The following is a 16,724-nucleotide window of genomic DNA, read 5'->3' on the forward strand; positions in this document are numbered from 1 at the left end:
ACCTGTTCAATACTACAAGAGTCAAATTCTAATGTTATGTATAACTTAATAAATTACAATTCAGGGTTGTGGTGCCAGGTTAACACTGGTTGAGGCTCCCAGATTTCTGTTTCAAGTTGGAAACTGCCAATGCAGTGTTCAGAAACAAATCATACTCAAAGTCATATCCTGTCATCTCTCATATCCACCTAAAAGACCAGACCCTCCACTTGTTCTCATTTAAATTTTATTGTCATTGTTATTAGTAATAAGCCAATAGAAACAGGATAACAAAAGGAAAAGTTCAGGATAAATAACTTCTTCCTTAAGAATTAGAAGACACACACACACATACACACACACACTTTCCTGTGTACAAATTACTTCCTCTCCACATTCCATCCTATTGTACAGTTACACAAAGCAGTCCACAGAACAATATGAGCATGTGATACTGGGGCGTGGGACCTCCTTGGGTGAAGTCTCAGGCTGACTCTTGGTCTAGATCACCAGCTTCTCCACACTCAATGTACTTGTGGTTTCATCCTCTTCATTTGACCCAAAATATCCCGGGAGGTCCAGCATCCTCTGCTCGGCCTCAGTGAGGCCGAATGACGTATTGTCGTAGAAGGCGAACTCGGGCTGGGTGGGGAAGCTCTGGCACTTGTCTTTTCTACACTGAGAAGGGCTCAGAGGGCTGACCCTCTGATAGCTGTCTTTGGGATAGGTGGGGGAAGACTGCTTCCTTGAGACACTCCTGTGACTGGGGGATGGTCCCCTCCGGGCTCTGTGGGGCTCTGTTCTCTCCACTCCTGCCTGGCGATCACCCAGGTCTGGTTTCCTTGCAGGCTGCCTCAAGGTGTGGCACTTAGGGAGAGGGCTTAATGGTCCACTGGTCCCCCCTGCCCCTTGCATATGCTCCAGTTTCTCCGGAAGCAGGTGGGCCCCTCGACTCTGAGGCCTGAATCTGTCCTCTACCTGGTCCCAGCTCCGCATCCTAGAGCTGTAGGCGGGGGCCTGCCGTGGTGTGAGGGTGGACATGCTCCTCTCCCTGAATGGCCGCGCCTGCTTGCTTTCATGAAAACTAGCTGTCCTCCGGAAGTGGGAATTCCTGGGGTGGCTCCTGTCTGTTGGTCCCCCTCTGCTGCCCACGTGCCTTATCTGTGACTTGCGAATCAGGGTCTGGCTGGGGCTCACTGCACAGGTGGCCTGAGACACGTTGAAATCCAGCCTGGAGGGAGGTCTTTCCCCAGCACTGACTACAGACTGGTCCACAAATGGGGATTTGATCCGGAACTTGTTTGTGGCAGCTTCTTCCGGGCTGTCCAAGTCTAAGGGGGGACCGGCGGCTGTGTCCACCGCGGTGTCTGTCAGGGGGCTCTGAGACACGTGGTACACTTTGGTGGTCTCTGTCAGACCTTTCTTCTTCATCTCCTTCAACTGCTGCTGGGCGAGACGGTAGCTAAACAGAGGGGGGATGATCTTCTGGGCGTTGGACTGGAAGCTCTCACTGCCAGAGGCATCGTCGTCAGGAGCCGAGGGCATGCTGCGCCTGTAGGTCAGAGGGATGCCCGCGTCGCTGGGGCTCCCCGCGGGCCCCTCGCCCCCATCCGAGAAGCTGCCCCGCTGCTCACTCAGCTCACAGATGTCCTCCTCATCTGAATTCTTCCGGAAGCCAGGGGAGTGGATGGAGTTGTGTCGGGTGGGAGTGCTGCACTTGGGGGGCCGGCCGAACCTCCTCCACAGCGTGACGAGCACCGTGGCGATGATGATGAACATGCACAGGGATATCCCGGTGACTGTCACGATGTTGTTGGACTTCACCGGACCCTGGGGTGGAAGGGGAGATGAGCTGGATGGCCAGGAAGCTACAAAGGAAGAACAGATAGATTCACAAGTGCTGCTGGGCTCGGCGTGGTGTCACAAGTCTCTCAGTGCCTAACAGTTAAAGAGGAAACCAAACAAGGACTGGGATTCCTGGCCTGACCTGTGGATCGCTTCTGACAGCTGGAGCCAGACAAGGTCACCACTGAAGAGGGGAAACTGTGAAAACAGTAGCCCACGGAAGGAAAGCCCCAACAAGGGAGGTTCCTGCCCAGGCCAGCTCCACTACAACTCCTCAAATGCTCTACAAAGCAGCATTGTGTAGAAAACTGAAGCCAAGATCACAGTTTTCACTTACCACAGTGTCAACTTGGGATCCTGCAGTCAACACGCATCTGGGAGAGGCACATGAGAAAACCCTAACCAAATATCAAACTTTGAAATCTAGAATGACTTAGGTTGTGCACACGTTTGCACATCTCAGACAGAACCGATGACTGAAAATACAGACTTCGGCAATGTGCTGTAACTCATTCTCCCCTTCTGATATCCAGAAACTGTCTTTGCTAAGTGTTGAAGCTTCTGCTTTCTTGTCCTGTCTTCAGCTGTCCTCCTCCTTCTTACTTGCTGGGTGGTGCTGGTTTCCTGATTTTCCCCTGGTCTCTAAAATTGTGTTGTCCCACAGTCACTGAGACGTCTCTCTAAGATGCAGACTCAGGGTGGGTGTTTGTTGTAGCAGTTAAGATGCTGGTTGGTGACACCCACATCCCATATCAGAATGTCTGGGCTCTAGTCCCAGCTCTGCTCTTGATCCCACCTTCCTGCTAATGCACACTCTGGCGAGTGGCAGGTCATGGCTCAGGTACTTGGTCCCTGCCACCCACATGGAAGAGCTAGACTGAGTTCCAGGCTTCTGGCTTTGGCCTGGCCCAGTCCAGCTGTTGCAGACATTTGGAGAGTGAACCAACAAATAGGAGATCTCTGTCTCTTTGCTTTTCGAATAAACAAATTTAAAAAGTAAAACAAACAAAAAAACACCAATGCACCTGGAGCTTCTGCTTGTACTGCCACCAAAACACCTGGAAACTCAAGAGCAGCTGATGCCCCCAAGCTCACCTCTCTATACTCTTCACTGCTGTCTACTGCTTATGCCCTTCTGGTCATCTGTCCTGTCTCCCCACTCCCAGTCATATCATGCCCAGCTCCGTTTCACCTCCTTGACCATCCTCTTGCTGTCCTTCTCACTTGTGTCTGCTGTACCTGAGGGGATGCTTACTTACACACTTCACATCCCTAACCGTTTCACAAAGCAGCCCGAGCTTACCTGTGATCTGGTTACCTTGAAGGTGGAAGCTATTAGACATACTTCTATTATATTATTTTATTTATTTTATTATTTTACTTTATTTTAGAGAAAGAGTTACAGACAGAGAAAGAAAGACAGAGAGAAAGGTCTTCCATCTGCTGGTTCACTCCCCAAATGGCCTCAACAGTCAGAGATGAGCCAATAGGAAGCCAGGAGCTTCTTCCAGGTCTCCTATGCAGGAGCAGGGGCCCAAGCACTTGGGCCATCTACTACTTCTCCAGGCTACAGTAGAGAGCTGGATGGGAGGAGGAGCAGCCAGGACACAAACTGGTGCCCATATGGGATGCTGGTGCTGCAGGTGGAGGCTTAGCCCACTACGCCACAGGGCTGGCCTTTAAACACACTTTCTTGATAAGTAGGCAGGGCCAGGAGCAGGATGTGTTCCCCAATCTCATTGCTGATTGCCATTTTCAACTAGCACTCCTTCACTGCCACACAAAACTTCTGTTCCTTTGAGGCCATACTACCCACTGAGACCATCCTCTGCCTCTCAATCGGCACTGTCTTCTCTCAACCTTTTGAGTCACTCAAGCCGTCAGTCACTCCAGCACCTGGGCCCCAGCCTGCTCACCATCCCAGAACTAGAACTATCTCACATGACTTGAGGGCCTACACACCATGTAGCATCTCCCCCTGGTCTGTTGCTGTTCCTCCTCCGAAAGCTTGACCTTCACAGCCCACTCTGGCCATGCTCCCCCTCTCATCTGCTCATTATTACTACACTAGATGAGCGTTAGCCACCCTTCATAGTCTTCTGATTTTCCAACCCTCCACTTCCCTCCACGTGCCAGCCAGTTCTGGCCCTAACCAATTTACATCCATGATTTATCACGGAAACAACTTTCTTCCAAATAACCTCGATTCTCAGCACCTCTAGTGCTCAGCTATGTTCCTTCCCCTGCTCTGCAGCAAATGTCCAACCCTAGATTCAACCCAGAAATAAGAATTCTCAGCTGCTGAACCCAGGTCCTGGGCACTGATGGAGAGAACAACCCAACCATGCAGGCCAGGTCTCTGCATACTCAGAGCCCAACCCTGGCTGCCTCCAAATCCTTCCATGGGTCCCTTACTCTGTTCCATTCCCCTACAATACCTACTTCAAATTTCACCACTTCCCTAAACCCTTTACCCAATCCCTTCCCTAGTAGTCTTGTAGCTCGCTCGCCCTCTCTCTCTCTCTCTCTCTCACACACACACACACACACACACACACAAGGCAGTGGGCCAGTACATTCCCAACTACTTCTACCATCTCCCTGCCCCCATACATTTACAAGCAGGTGCACCTCTATTTACCACTTTCTGTATGTAATCAGTGGGAGAAGTGTCTTATAAAAGGTGAGTCCACTAACAAATGCTCTCTCTTGGCCACTCCTCTAGAGGGGGATTCCCTGCTCTGTACCAGTTACCTCCAGCTTATCCTCTATGTAACTCCTTTTCTTCAGTTCTTCTTGCTTTATAAAGACCCTCCTCCAGTCTCTCTTGGTTACACTGTGGTAACTATATCTTGCTACTTGTCTTCCCAGCCCTCACAGAGAGGAGTCCAGATTTGCTGACATACTGACTCCTGTAACCTCTGTCTCCTGCAACCTGCCCCCAGGATTCTAAAGAAATGGCTCCTGCTCAGGTCATTAAAGATCTTCTAATGGCCAAATCCAAGAGTTCCAACTTGCAGCCCTGGGTACTAGCAGACACTTCTTGCCCTTCTTCCTCCCTCTTAGTTTCATTCATCACACTGCATCCCCACAGTCAGCACTTCAATTTTTATATGGAGTACAGGAACCTCTGTTGCCAGGCTTACCTTTCTGAGATGTACTCCATGCTACAGCCAAAGAGATCCCTTTAGAACACAGGCCTAAACTTTTAAGATCCTCTAAGATCTGTACCTGCTACCTGTCCAGTCTCATTTTTCCCCACACCTTCCTGGCATGCTATCTTCCATTTGCACTAAACTATTTTCAATTCTCTGTATCTTAATGTGTCATCTTCTTCCATGCCTTCATTCAGGGATCCCTTTCTTACCTAGTTCATCTGGGTGACACCTTCTGAGCTCTCAGACTTCAGCTACAATTACCTCTGTCCTCCAAGAACAAGTTCCCAGCATGGATTTTCACCCATGCAAGCTTCCACAGGAAGCTATGAATACCCTCTAACACTGCAGGCCCTTGTGCTGAGAGCTATGCCTATTTATGTGTCTGCCAAGCTACTTTACCATAAGCTCCTTCAAGATGGAAATGACTTGTCAATATACTTTCAACCTCAGTCACAGTAACTTGCATATAGTTGATACTCAATAAACATTAGTTTAATTAACTGTTTAATTAATTATTAAATAGATAGTACCAAAATGATCAATTTTCCACCAGGTAGGACATAGGTACACCAACAACTGGATCCTCCTACTTTCTTGTTGAATAAGAGAGATCAAATTAATATAGAGCTACATTCAGACCTTGGCATAAAACCATTATTTTAAAGCCAAACAAAACTCTAAACCCAAAACCAAGTGCGAACAATTGACTGACGAAAGACTTGCTCCCTGGTCTATCACTTCTTCCACCTGCGATGACTGCTGCTGACAGTGGGTAGCAGCATTGCTATCACACATCACTAACATCTTCACTTAGCACTGTTCTCTTAACTTGAGCTGGATCCTTTGAAAACCTCGTTTGACAAAAAGCCCAAGGCTTATCTCACATAAGTCTTTCTTCTGACATCTGTAGTATACAGCCCACAAACAGATCTTTATATTTAAAAAAGGGGGGGGGGGGAATAGGTTGAGGAAAAAGAACACATGGAAGAAAAGATCATGCTTATCCACGTAAGCCAACAATAGTAGGAGCGTTTGTGTCACTTCTTCTTGCTAATGTGTAATGTGCACAGTGAAGAGTTCCCATTCAGTGTTAAAGACTAAGATGCCAGGACACGAAATACTATCACATTTTCTCTAACCTGATTACTAACTGTAGGTTGTGGATGCTTCTTCTAGAAAGGCAAACTGGTCTCTGAATAAAGGCAAAGTTTCCAAGACAGGTAGCTTCCTTCTTTCCATGCCGACAGCACTCCAGCAAACACGGCAAAACATTCCTAAAGCCCACTGGGCCTCCTGTAGGAAGTGTGGCAAGCACCAAGGCCACACAGTGACACACTAGAAGCAGGGCAAGGATTCTCGGGATGCCCAGGGGAAGCGGTGTTACAATAGGAAGCTGAGCGCGTAGGGTGGGCAGACTAGGCCGATTTTCCAGAAAAAAGGCTAAGGTTACAAGGAAGATTGTGACGAGGCTTGAGTGCATGGAGCCAACTGCAGATCTAAGAGAATGTTGGCTATAAACAGATGCAAATATTTCAAACTGGGAGGACAGCAGAAGAGAAGGCAAATGATACAGTTTGAAGCTTCAGCTTCTGTTTTATTGTGAAGATGATAAAAAGCAGAAGATTACTGTTCACGTCCTTTGATTACATTTGGCCTTTGGGGAGGGAATAAACTAAGGTCAAGAATAAAATCCCCTCTGTGAAGTAAATTTAAGCTTAAAAAAAAAGGTAGCTTCAGATGGAGTCACATCTAGTCCCCCTGCCTTCCAGCGATACCACCTTGGCTGACCCACTCACCCTTCCCCATGTCCCACAGTGCTCATCTGTAATGTGGAAATAATAATATGCCAACAACACCAGACTGACATTGTGGTGCAGCAAGTTAAGCTGGCATACCTTATGGGAGTGGTGGTTCAAGTCCTGGCTGTTGCATTTTTGGTCCAGCTCCCTGTTAAAGCACCTGGAAAGGTGTGGAAGATGGCCCAAATACCCTGCAACCCATGTGGGAGATCTGGATGGAGTCTGGACTCGTGGCTTCAACCGGGACAAGCCCTGGCCATTGTGGCCATTTGTGGAGTGAAAATGTACTCTTTTCCTCTCCCTCTCTCTGTCATTCTTTTAAATAAATACATCTTTCAGGAAAATGTACATCAAATGTACAAGACACTTAGAAACATGCTTGGCAGGAAAGCAGCTCCCATCTGAGCCAAGAATAATATCTTCCTTGTAGCATTAATGTGGGGTTCATGTGAGACAATGAGTTGAAACTGCTGGCACATAGCAGGTGGTCAATGAATGGTTGGTATAGTTGTCACTCATTTAAAAAACAGCAGAGGCCAGTGGCAACTAATTTGAAATCCATTTGAATACTATGGATGTCTGTATGGAATGTTTTAACACAATGGGCCATCCCAGAATTAAGAGGATGAGGGGCATTTGAAAAAGTTATACACAAGGAAGGAGATTGATGGAAAGTAGCAAGGATTTCTAAAAAAGAGAGCCTTAGAAATCAGTATGGTACAGAATTGAAGACAGAATAGATTCAGGGTGGGACCCAGGGCCTTGGAACAACATCAAACGGGCAGACTGAGGGCTGGGAGAAAAGCCTGGGTCTTAAACTGCACGAAGAAAAAGAAGAGAACATGGCTCCCTAAAGAGGCTGCAGTGAGGTCAACTGGGCCAGTGGCAGCTGGAAAGATGAAGCAGGAAGAGGGGTTTTCTAAGGCCACAGGCAGAGACGCTGGCTAAGACGGCCAGGTGCCTGTGGTTTTTGGCTAAAAGGTGCTCTGAGATCCAAACACAGAAAAACACCTAAGTCTCCCCAAACCCCAAAGGAACAGGGGACTAAGGCTGGTCTTCTAGTCTGGAATTACAGAATAAGAAAGCACAGGACTTGAAGGAAGGACTTAAACATATGGAACAGGACCAGAGAAAAGCCAGGAGGTGAGACACAGTGTGGGAACCACCAGGAATATTGAGTGCTGTAACCTTTGTAAATGAACACAATTCAGCTCCAGGAACTGCAGTAAACCCAACCAATGTGTTTGCATGTGACAGACATAGACCACTCACATCAAACACCTAGTGAGCACCTCCTCCTGTGCCCTTTGGCGATGCTTAGCTAATCTTGGGAAAAGAGACAAAAAGAAGAAATGTCCCCACCCCCTCCTCCAGGCAGGAATGGTGAAGAACAAACTTCGATTTCGCAAAGGATAGAACAGGGTGTCTTGCCCCATTTTGACAAATAATATGGTCCCCTTGGGCTTCAGTGGGATGGTGGGGAGGAAAGTTAAGGAAAACTGTTTTTTCCAAAGTTTTGGTGAGGGAAAGTAGAGGGAGAAATAACAATAAAAAAAACCCTTAGGAAGACATTGTCATCCTGCTCCCTCCATTTTTGCATTTTAAAAAGTATTTATGGGAGCTGGTGCTGCGGCAATGTCAGTAGGTTAAGCCCCCACCCACAGTACCGGCATCCCTTATGGGTGCCAGTTTGGGTCCTGGCTGCTCTACTTCCAATCAGGCTCCCTGCTAATGAACCTGGGAAAGCAGTGGAAGGTGGCCCAAGTGCTTGGGCCCCTGCACCCATGTGGGAGATCCAGAAGAAGCTCCTGGCTCCTGGCTTTGGACCTGTCCAGCTCTGGCCATTGTGGCCATCTGGGGAGTGAACCAGCAGATGGAAGATCTCTTTCCTCTCTCTCTATCTGTAACTCTGCCTCTCAAATAAATAAATAAATCTTTAAAAATATTAACGGCTGAATATCTAATTTATATTTATTTCCTTGTCATTTTTCTATATTCTCCAATCTTAAATGGCATCCTGTCAAGAATAAGATACTCTCCCAGCTACACCCAGTCTTTGACATACAAATACAGGGTTATTACAGTCAACAGACATCAAAGAGTGTGAATAAGTCCACTGAACTCAGACTGGTGATGGCTAAGCAGAGTCTGGTGAAGGGAGCAAGGATACCTACCAGCGCACTCCTCCAGGGAACACGGGGAGGTTTCCGAGGACAGTCCTGGGCAGCCAGGTCTGGAGGGGAAGGAAGTGAGACACGCTCGACGACGCTCTCTGACTCCATCCCCACATGTGGCGCTACACTGGCTCCATGGCTGCCACAGTCCCCAAGTTTCTGCAAGGACATAAGTCACGCTTTTAATGCTAGTTCATTTGAGCACCAGTATTCAACTGCCCCCAAATGAAGCAGCAAAACTCAAATCTCAGGTCATAAAAAGTCCATGAGTAAGAACATTCCCAGAGATGTAGACAGCTAGAAAGTATTGCTCCTAACCTTAAAACAAAGAAAAGCTGTATTATCTACAAAATTTCACCCTCCTTAGAACCCATAAGAGAGCTGAAGTCAGAGGGCAACCAACTAGTTTGCAAAATAAGGAAAGACAGGCTTCCCAAGTAAAGGGGGCATGAGACACTTGTTTACCTGGGGCAGATGCCAAGCTGGGGAGATTTTTTTTTTTTTTGACAGGCAGAGTGGACAGTGAGAGAGACAGAGAGAAAGGTCTTCCTTTGCCATTGGTTCACCCTCCAATGGCCGCCGCGGCTGGCATGCTGCGGCCGGCGCACCACGCTGATCCGATGGCAGGAGCCAGGTGCTTCTCCTGGTCTCCCATGAGGGTGCAGGGCCCAAGTACTTGAGCCATCCTCCACTGCACTCCCTGGCCACAGCAGAGAGCTGGCCTGGAAGAGGGGCAACCGGGATAGAATCCGGTGCCCTGACCGGGACTAGAACCCGGTGTGCCAGCGCCGCAGGTGGAGGATTAGCCTAGTGAGCCGTGGCGCCGGCCCCAAGCTGGGGAGATTTATCTACAACCATAATGAATTGCTAAAATCCTCATGTGAACTACATGAACCCCTAAGAGCACACATATCCATGGAATTTGTATACTCTCGGGTTCTTCTCCAGGGATCGTACCAAAGGCTCACAAGAAAGACTGAGGGCAAATGCAAGAGCTGACAAAGCCTCCTCATGGTGGAAGCCTGGGCAGGGAAGGGACAGCATTGTGGACAAGATTAGAAACCTCAGCCAGACCCTTCTCCCTATCTCTTCTCTACTGAACAAAATCCTTGGCCACCGGGGAAAAGACAGAAAATCTTGATACCAGCTGTTGCCAGGGACCCGAAAAAAGAGCAAACTCCTTCACTCTTGATGAGGATCCAAAAATACCCTGGACCCAGACTGTTAGAGAACTTCTACCTCTGGGGAAAGGCAAAGTCATTAAGGCTGAGGGAGCCAGCACCTACCTGAGCCTGAAGCTGAACCTGAACAAAAGAATGCCCTCCTCCTACTCCAGACCACCAAGGCCAAGTATCAAATAACTACAGTCGACTGTGAGGGGAGGGGTAACAACAGGCAGTGAAAATGCTTGACAGGCAAGCTGAAACCTAAAGCAAAGGGTGGAACAGAATAATAGAGAAAAAAAAAAACTGGTCCCAAAATGTTTGAATGTCTAAAATATGGTAATATCCATGAAGAATGCCTTTTATGGGCTCATCCACAAACTTGACAGTCAACAAAAACAGTAAATTCCCTCTCTCTGTCTCCCCCTCTCTATCTATAACTCTGCCTCAAATAAATAAATAATAATAAAATCTTAAAAGAAAACAAACAGTAAATCTTGAAGGCTGTAGCAGGAGAGTGGCAGTGGAAACAGAGCACACACCAAGAAACGAAGAGGAGAATGACAGCTGACTTCTCATCAGAGACTATGCCAGGAGCTGCAGCTGTAGCACAGTGGGTGAAGCCATTTCTTAAGCCACCACTTGCAATGCCGACATCCCAGATCAGAATGTTGTTTGAGTCCCAGCTGCTCTGTTTCAAATCCAGTTCCCTGCTAATGTGCCTGGGAAGGTAGTAGAAGATGGCCCAAGTACATGGGCCCCTGACATCAATGTGAGAGGCTCAGACGGAGTTCCTGGATCCTGGATTCTGGCTTCTGCTGGGCCCAGACCTCACCATTGCTGTTATTTTGGGTGTGAACCTGATGCTGGATAATCTTTCTTTATCTGTCTGTTTTTCTCTCTTATCCAATGTTTCAAATAAATAAGCAAATAACTAAATAAATCTTTCTTTAAAACAATGCAAGCACAAGCATCTCTCAAATGTTGAAAGAAAAGCTACCAACCCAGACTTTCATACTCAGTAAAGTATCTTCAAAAATAAAGGAGATGGGGGCCAGCACTGTGGTGTAGCACATAAAGCCACCGCCTGTAGTGCCAACATCCCATATGGACACTGGTTCGAGTCCCAGCTGCTCCACTTTCGACCCAGCTCTCTGCTATGCCCTAGGAAGCAGTGGAAGATGGCTCAAGTCCTTGGGCCCCTGCACCCATGTGGGAGACCCAGAGGACTCTCCTGGCTCCTGGCTTCAGATTGGCGTAGTTCCAGCCATTGCAGCCAATTGGGGAGTGAACCAGCGGATGGAAGACCCCCCCCCAACCCCACCTCTCCTTCTCTCTGTGTGTAACTCTGACTTTCAAAAAAATAAAGAAATCTTTAAAAATAAATAAATAAAGGAGAAATAAAAATTTTTCTAGACAAACAAAAACTGAGAGAATTAATTACCAGCGGGTCTTCACTATGAGAAACATTAAAAAAAAAAAAATGCCCTCAATCAGAAGGTATAGGATTCCAGAAACAAACCTTTATCTTTACAAATAAACAGGAGTGTTAGAAATGGCAGATCTAAAGTAAATATAAGCAGGGCTGGTGCCATGGCTAACTTGGTTGATCCTCCGCCTGCGGCGTCAGCATCCCATATGGGCACCGGGTTCTAGTCCTGGTTGCTCTTCTTCCAGTCCAGCTCTCTGCTGTGGCCCAGGAAGGCAGTGGAGGATGGCCCAAGTGCTTGGGCCTTGCACCCACATGGGAGACCAGGAGGAGGCACCTGGCTCCTGGTTTCGAATCAGCATAGTTCCGGCCATAGCGGCCATTTAGGGAGTGAACCAACAGAGGGAAGACCTTTCTTTCTGTCTCTCTCTGTCTCACTGTCTGTAATTCTTCCTGTCAAATAAATAAATAAAATATTTTTTAAAAAATAAAGTGGCCGGCGCCACAGTTCAATAGGCTAATCCTCCACCTACGGTGCCAGCACCCCAGGTTCTAGTCAGGGTCAGGGCACCAGATTCTGTCCTGGTTGTGCGCCGGCTGCAGCAGCCATTGGGGGGGGGTGTGTGTGTGTGTGAAACAATGGAAAAAGGAAGACCTTTCTCTGTCTCTCTCTCTCACTGTCCACTCTGCCTGTCAACAATAAAAATAAAAAAAATTTAAAAATTAAGAAATAAAGTAAATATAAGCCGGCACTGTGGTGTAGTAGGTTAATCTTCCACCTGCAACACAGGCGTCCCATCTGGGCACCACGTTCTAGTCCAGGTTGCTCCTCTTCCAGTCCAGCTCTCTGCTGTGGCCCAGGATGGCAGTGGAGGATGGCCCAAGTGCTTGGGCCCTGTACCCACATGGGAGACCAGGAGGAAGCACCTGGCTCCTGGCTTCAGATCAGTGCAGCCCACCGGCTGTAGCGGCCGTTTGGCGAGTGAACCAACGAAAGACTTTTCTCTCTCTCTCACTGTCTATAACTCTACCTGTCAAATAAATTTTTAAAAAATAATAATAAAGTAAATATAAGAGTCACTTCTTTAATTTTTGGTTAACATATAATAGTTGTAATTCTGTGTGGAGCACAGTGCAATGTTTCAACATGATGCAGCATAAACTGCTCAAATTAGGCAATAGCATCTCTACTTCTCCATCCTTCTCCATGTTTGGAGCATATCAGTTCCTCTCCTCCAGTTCTTTATGTAGTAAAATATATCACTCTATATTATATTCACATCACTGGCTTTGTTACAGTAGGACCTATTACCCCATCTGTGTTTTTCTTATTTTTAAACACTCTAAAATACAACTGATAGTCTAAGTCAGAACTATAGTAATGTATGATGTGTTTAACAAAGATTTTCCAACAGTTAAACAAAGAATTGGAGAAATGACTTGGGACTGTACTATTCAAAATTTCTTCTGCTCAATGTTAAGGAACATAAGACCTGAAAGTATCAAATATACACATAACTGGGCTCTTGGGAGTAAAAGAGAACAGGACAGAAGAAAAGTCTGAAAGATGTATGTTATATACTCCAGGATAACCATTAAAGATATTCTGGTGTACAATAAACTAACAGCACTGTTTAAGTAAATCATAGAAATATTCACTGAATCTAAATGAATGCAGAAAAAAGAAACAAGGAACAGATGGAACAAGTATAAAGCCACAAAAATAAACCTTATATAACACTAAATATAATTAACCTAAACATACCAATTAAAAGACAAAGATTGTCACAGAGGATGAAAAAGGCATGATTCAACTACATCCTATTTTTTTAAAATCTCTTACATATAAAGATCCTATGGGGCCAGTGCTGTGGCACAGTGTGTTAAAGCCCTGGCCTGTAGCAATGGCATCCCATATGGGCGCTGGTTCTAGTCCCAGCTGCTCTTCTTCCAATCCAGATCTCTGCTATGGCCTGGGAAAGCAGTGGAAGATAGCCCAAGTCCTTGGGCCCCTGCATCCACATGGAGAACCAGAAGAAGCTCCTGGATCCTGGCTTTGGATCAGTGCAGCTCCGGCTATTGCAGCCATCTGGGGAGTGAACCAGGGATGGAAGATCTCTACCTCTGTCTCTACCTCTCTGTAACTCTGTCTTTCAAATAAGTAAAATAAATCTTTAGAAAAAAAAAAAGACTACTATGGTTCAAATGTGTTCCTCTGAATTCAGGAGTTCTGTCCCTGAAGTCTTATGTTAATGATGTAAGATAGTACAAAGAATCCAATTACACTGTTTAAATGTGGGGCTTTTGGGAAGTGATTATATTGAGTTAGGTCCCTAGGTTGGGAGCCCCATGACTAAATCCTAGTGGCTTTATAAGAGACTGCATTGATACAGACAGACAGACATGCTCCCTATCCCTTGCCATGAGATATTCTATGTTGCCCTGAGAGTCTGCCAGCAAGCAGTTCACCAACAGATGAAGCCCCTAGACTTTGCACCTGCAAAACCATGAGCCAAAATAAACTCCTTTTCTTTATAAAGTTAGCTTGCCTCAGACAATTAATTGTATTAATATACAATTATTGTATTATTGTATACAATTAATTGTATTAATATACGATTATTGTATTATTGTATACAATTAATTGTATTAATTAATACAAGGACATTTATGTTGAAAGTAAAAGGGTAGTAAGCTACACCTGTGAACAATAATCAAGAAAAGTAGAGCAGTGATATTACCTATCAGATTGTACAAGCTGGGATATTACCAGGACAATCGGGGTAGCACATGATAGAAAGAGTCAATCCACCAAGGAGCCCTGACAATCCTAAATGCAGATGCACCTAACACCAGAAATTCAAAATATACTCAAAACCCTCCCAGGAAAGCCAATGTTAATTGGTAAATGCAAACTGTTCTTCTAAACAGATGTGCAACCACTACCAAATAGAACTGAGATAATCCCCTATTAAAAAGGAATTATCCTGAGTCCCTTTTCTATCAGCACCTGTCCAACCCCAAGACCTATCAGACTCTGCCAATACTAGGAAGGCACCAAAACATCCTGTGCATAAAAGTCTCTTTTCTAATGCAGCACAAAAAATATGGAGCACTACAATAACAAGGAAAATGTGTGGGGAGATGCATTCTCAGGTGAGCCAAGTGGTGCAATCTTTGGAGTGAGTCATGGAATATGAGTTCTTTACAGCAATTAAAATTCTCTGGGGATTTTCACAAGAGCGGGATCATTACAAACCAGGATCCTGGACCAGCATCAACTGAGGTGTGGTAACTATGTTCCATCCAGAAGTCCAACTGAACACAATATTGGTTCTGTGCCTCTCAGATCACACTGCAGCTCCTTAAATGGCAGAACAATGGGCTGGCTTTGTCCACAAGGCTTCCAGGCTATTCAGACATTAAGCCCCCAGTGCTTGAAAAGCTTTGGGGTTCTCATATGAAAGCCTCTTTGAGTTAAAGTATTCCAGTTTATTTTTTGAAAATCCACTGGGAATCCCACTACTGGGAAAACTGAAAATTAAGTCAGAGTATAGTTTAACCTTCTTTTGTACTCATTTGTAAGACTGTAAAAGGTAGAACTGCAAAAACTAAGAATCCTTTCTTTATTCTTTCTGAACTACTCTTTCCGTTTACATAAATATAAATCTAATTTATTTAAATAGGTGAAATCATTTGCCAAGTTAAAAACAGACTCTATTAGCAGGGACTAGAAAAGAAATCAAAGTTTCAATAAAAACATGAATCTTAATGTCAAAAAATTTCATTTTAAGGGGTCAGTGCAGTGGCCTAGCAGATCAAGCTGCCGTCTACAGTGCCAGCATCTCATATGGGCACCAGTTTGTGTCCTGGATGCTCCTTTTCCAATCCAGCTCCCTGCTAACACATCTGGGAACATGGGAGACCTGGATCAGCCTGGCCAGCCCTGGCTGTTGCAGCCATTTGGGGAACAACCCAGCAGATGCAAGCGCTCTCTTGCTCTCTCTCGCTCTGTAATTCTGACTTTCAAATAAATAAATCTTTTTTAAAAATTTCATTTTAAAATGCTAAGTTTCCTTTTCTCTTGAAAGTAAACATCATAGCTTACAGGATAATTAAAAATAAAAAAATTAAGCTCAGTTTTTGTTTCTTATTATTTATTATTTCTTTTCTTTTCTTTCTTTCTTTCTTTTTTTTTTTTTTTTTTTTTTTTTTTTTTGACAAGCAGAGTGGACAGTGAGAGAGAGAGAGACAGAGAGAAAGGTCTTCCTTTTCTGTTGGTTCACCCTCCAATGGCCGCTGCAGCCAGTGCACTGTGGCTGGCGCATCTCGCTGATCCGAAGCCAGGAGCCAGGTGCTTCTCCTGGTCTCCCATGCGGGTGCAGGGCCCAAGGACCTGGGCCATCCTCCACTGCACTCCCAGGCCACAGCAGAGAGCTGGACTGGAAGAGGGGCAACTGGGACAGAATCCAGTGCCCCAACCAGGACTAGAACCCGGTGTGCCAGCGCCGCAGGTGGAGGATTAGCCTATTGAGCCGCGGAGCTGGCCATTTCTTAATAAAACAGGAAAACATTCACAGAAAGCAATGATCAAACGTAACCAAGAAAAGAAGTAGTCCTGAAGCAATTCTTGATCAGATCTGAGCCCCGAGGATCTCTGCTGATAACTCTGAGGGAAATACTTTCCAAGTGATAACTCCTCAGGTAACTCTAGTTCATGTGCTGGAAATGAAGACCAAGATAACCAATACAAGTACTTCCTGAGTATTTGGTCCTGTTCAGGTAGCACTCACACCAATGTAAGAAACCTGTCTGGCCAGGCCAAATGTTTTTCAGGCCACTCACGATACAGGATATTAATTCCGAACAAGCAAGCTGCATCGGGAATGTGGAAAGGGAGAGCTGTTCGCCCCAAGACTAGACATTGTGTCAAGACCAAGGTAAGTTAACAGAAACAGAAGAAAGTTCTACAGACAGGAGACAGTAGCTGTAAACAGCAGCAGGGGGGCCTGGGATAAGCAGTTCAGATTTTCTTTGCACAAAACAAAGCTCACTATTGAACAAATCATGCCTATGCCTGGGTCAGTGGACTCCCAAGTGGTTATGGGAGGCACAAAGTGAACCAAAGAATTAAGAAGGAAAAAACAGAAACTTTTTCAAGTTTAAGAGCATCGTAT

At 45.8% G+C, this 16,724-nt stretch overlaps 1 protein-coding gene across 5 annotated transcripts in view; it reads right to left on the minus strand.

Moving 5' to 3' along the window:
• Positions 1-218: 218 nt before the first annotated feature.
• Positions 219-16,724, minus strand: part of THSD1 (thrombospondin type 1 domain containing 1) — a 28,575-nt gene continuing 12,069 nt past the window's right edge. For 4 of the 5 annotated variants that reach the window (XM_062194258.1, XM_062194260.1, XM_062194262.1 and 1 more), the window contains 2 exons: positions 8,956-9,114; positions 219-1,847 (listed from right to left, as the gene is read on the minus strand). In XM_062194258.1, coding sequence (XP_062050242.1) covers positions 481-1,847; positions 8,956-9,114 — 1,526 coding nt within the window. In that variant the 3' untranslated portion in view covers positions 219-480. The remainder of the gene's footprint in view (positions 1,848-8,955; positions 9,115-16,724) is intronic. The other variant, XM_062194263.1, reaches the window with a different exon arrangement.

This window comes from Lepus europaeus, chromosome 6, assembly GCF_033115175.1.
Source record: "Lepus europaeus isolate LE1 chromosome 6, mLepTim1.pri, whole genome shotgun sequence".
Lineage (NCBI taxonomy): Eukaryota > Metazoa > Chordata > Mammalia > Lagomorpha > Leporidae > Lepus > Lepus europaeus.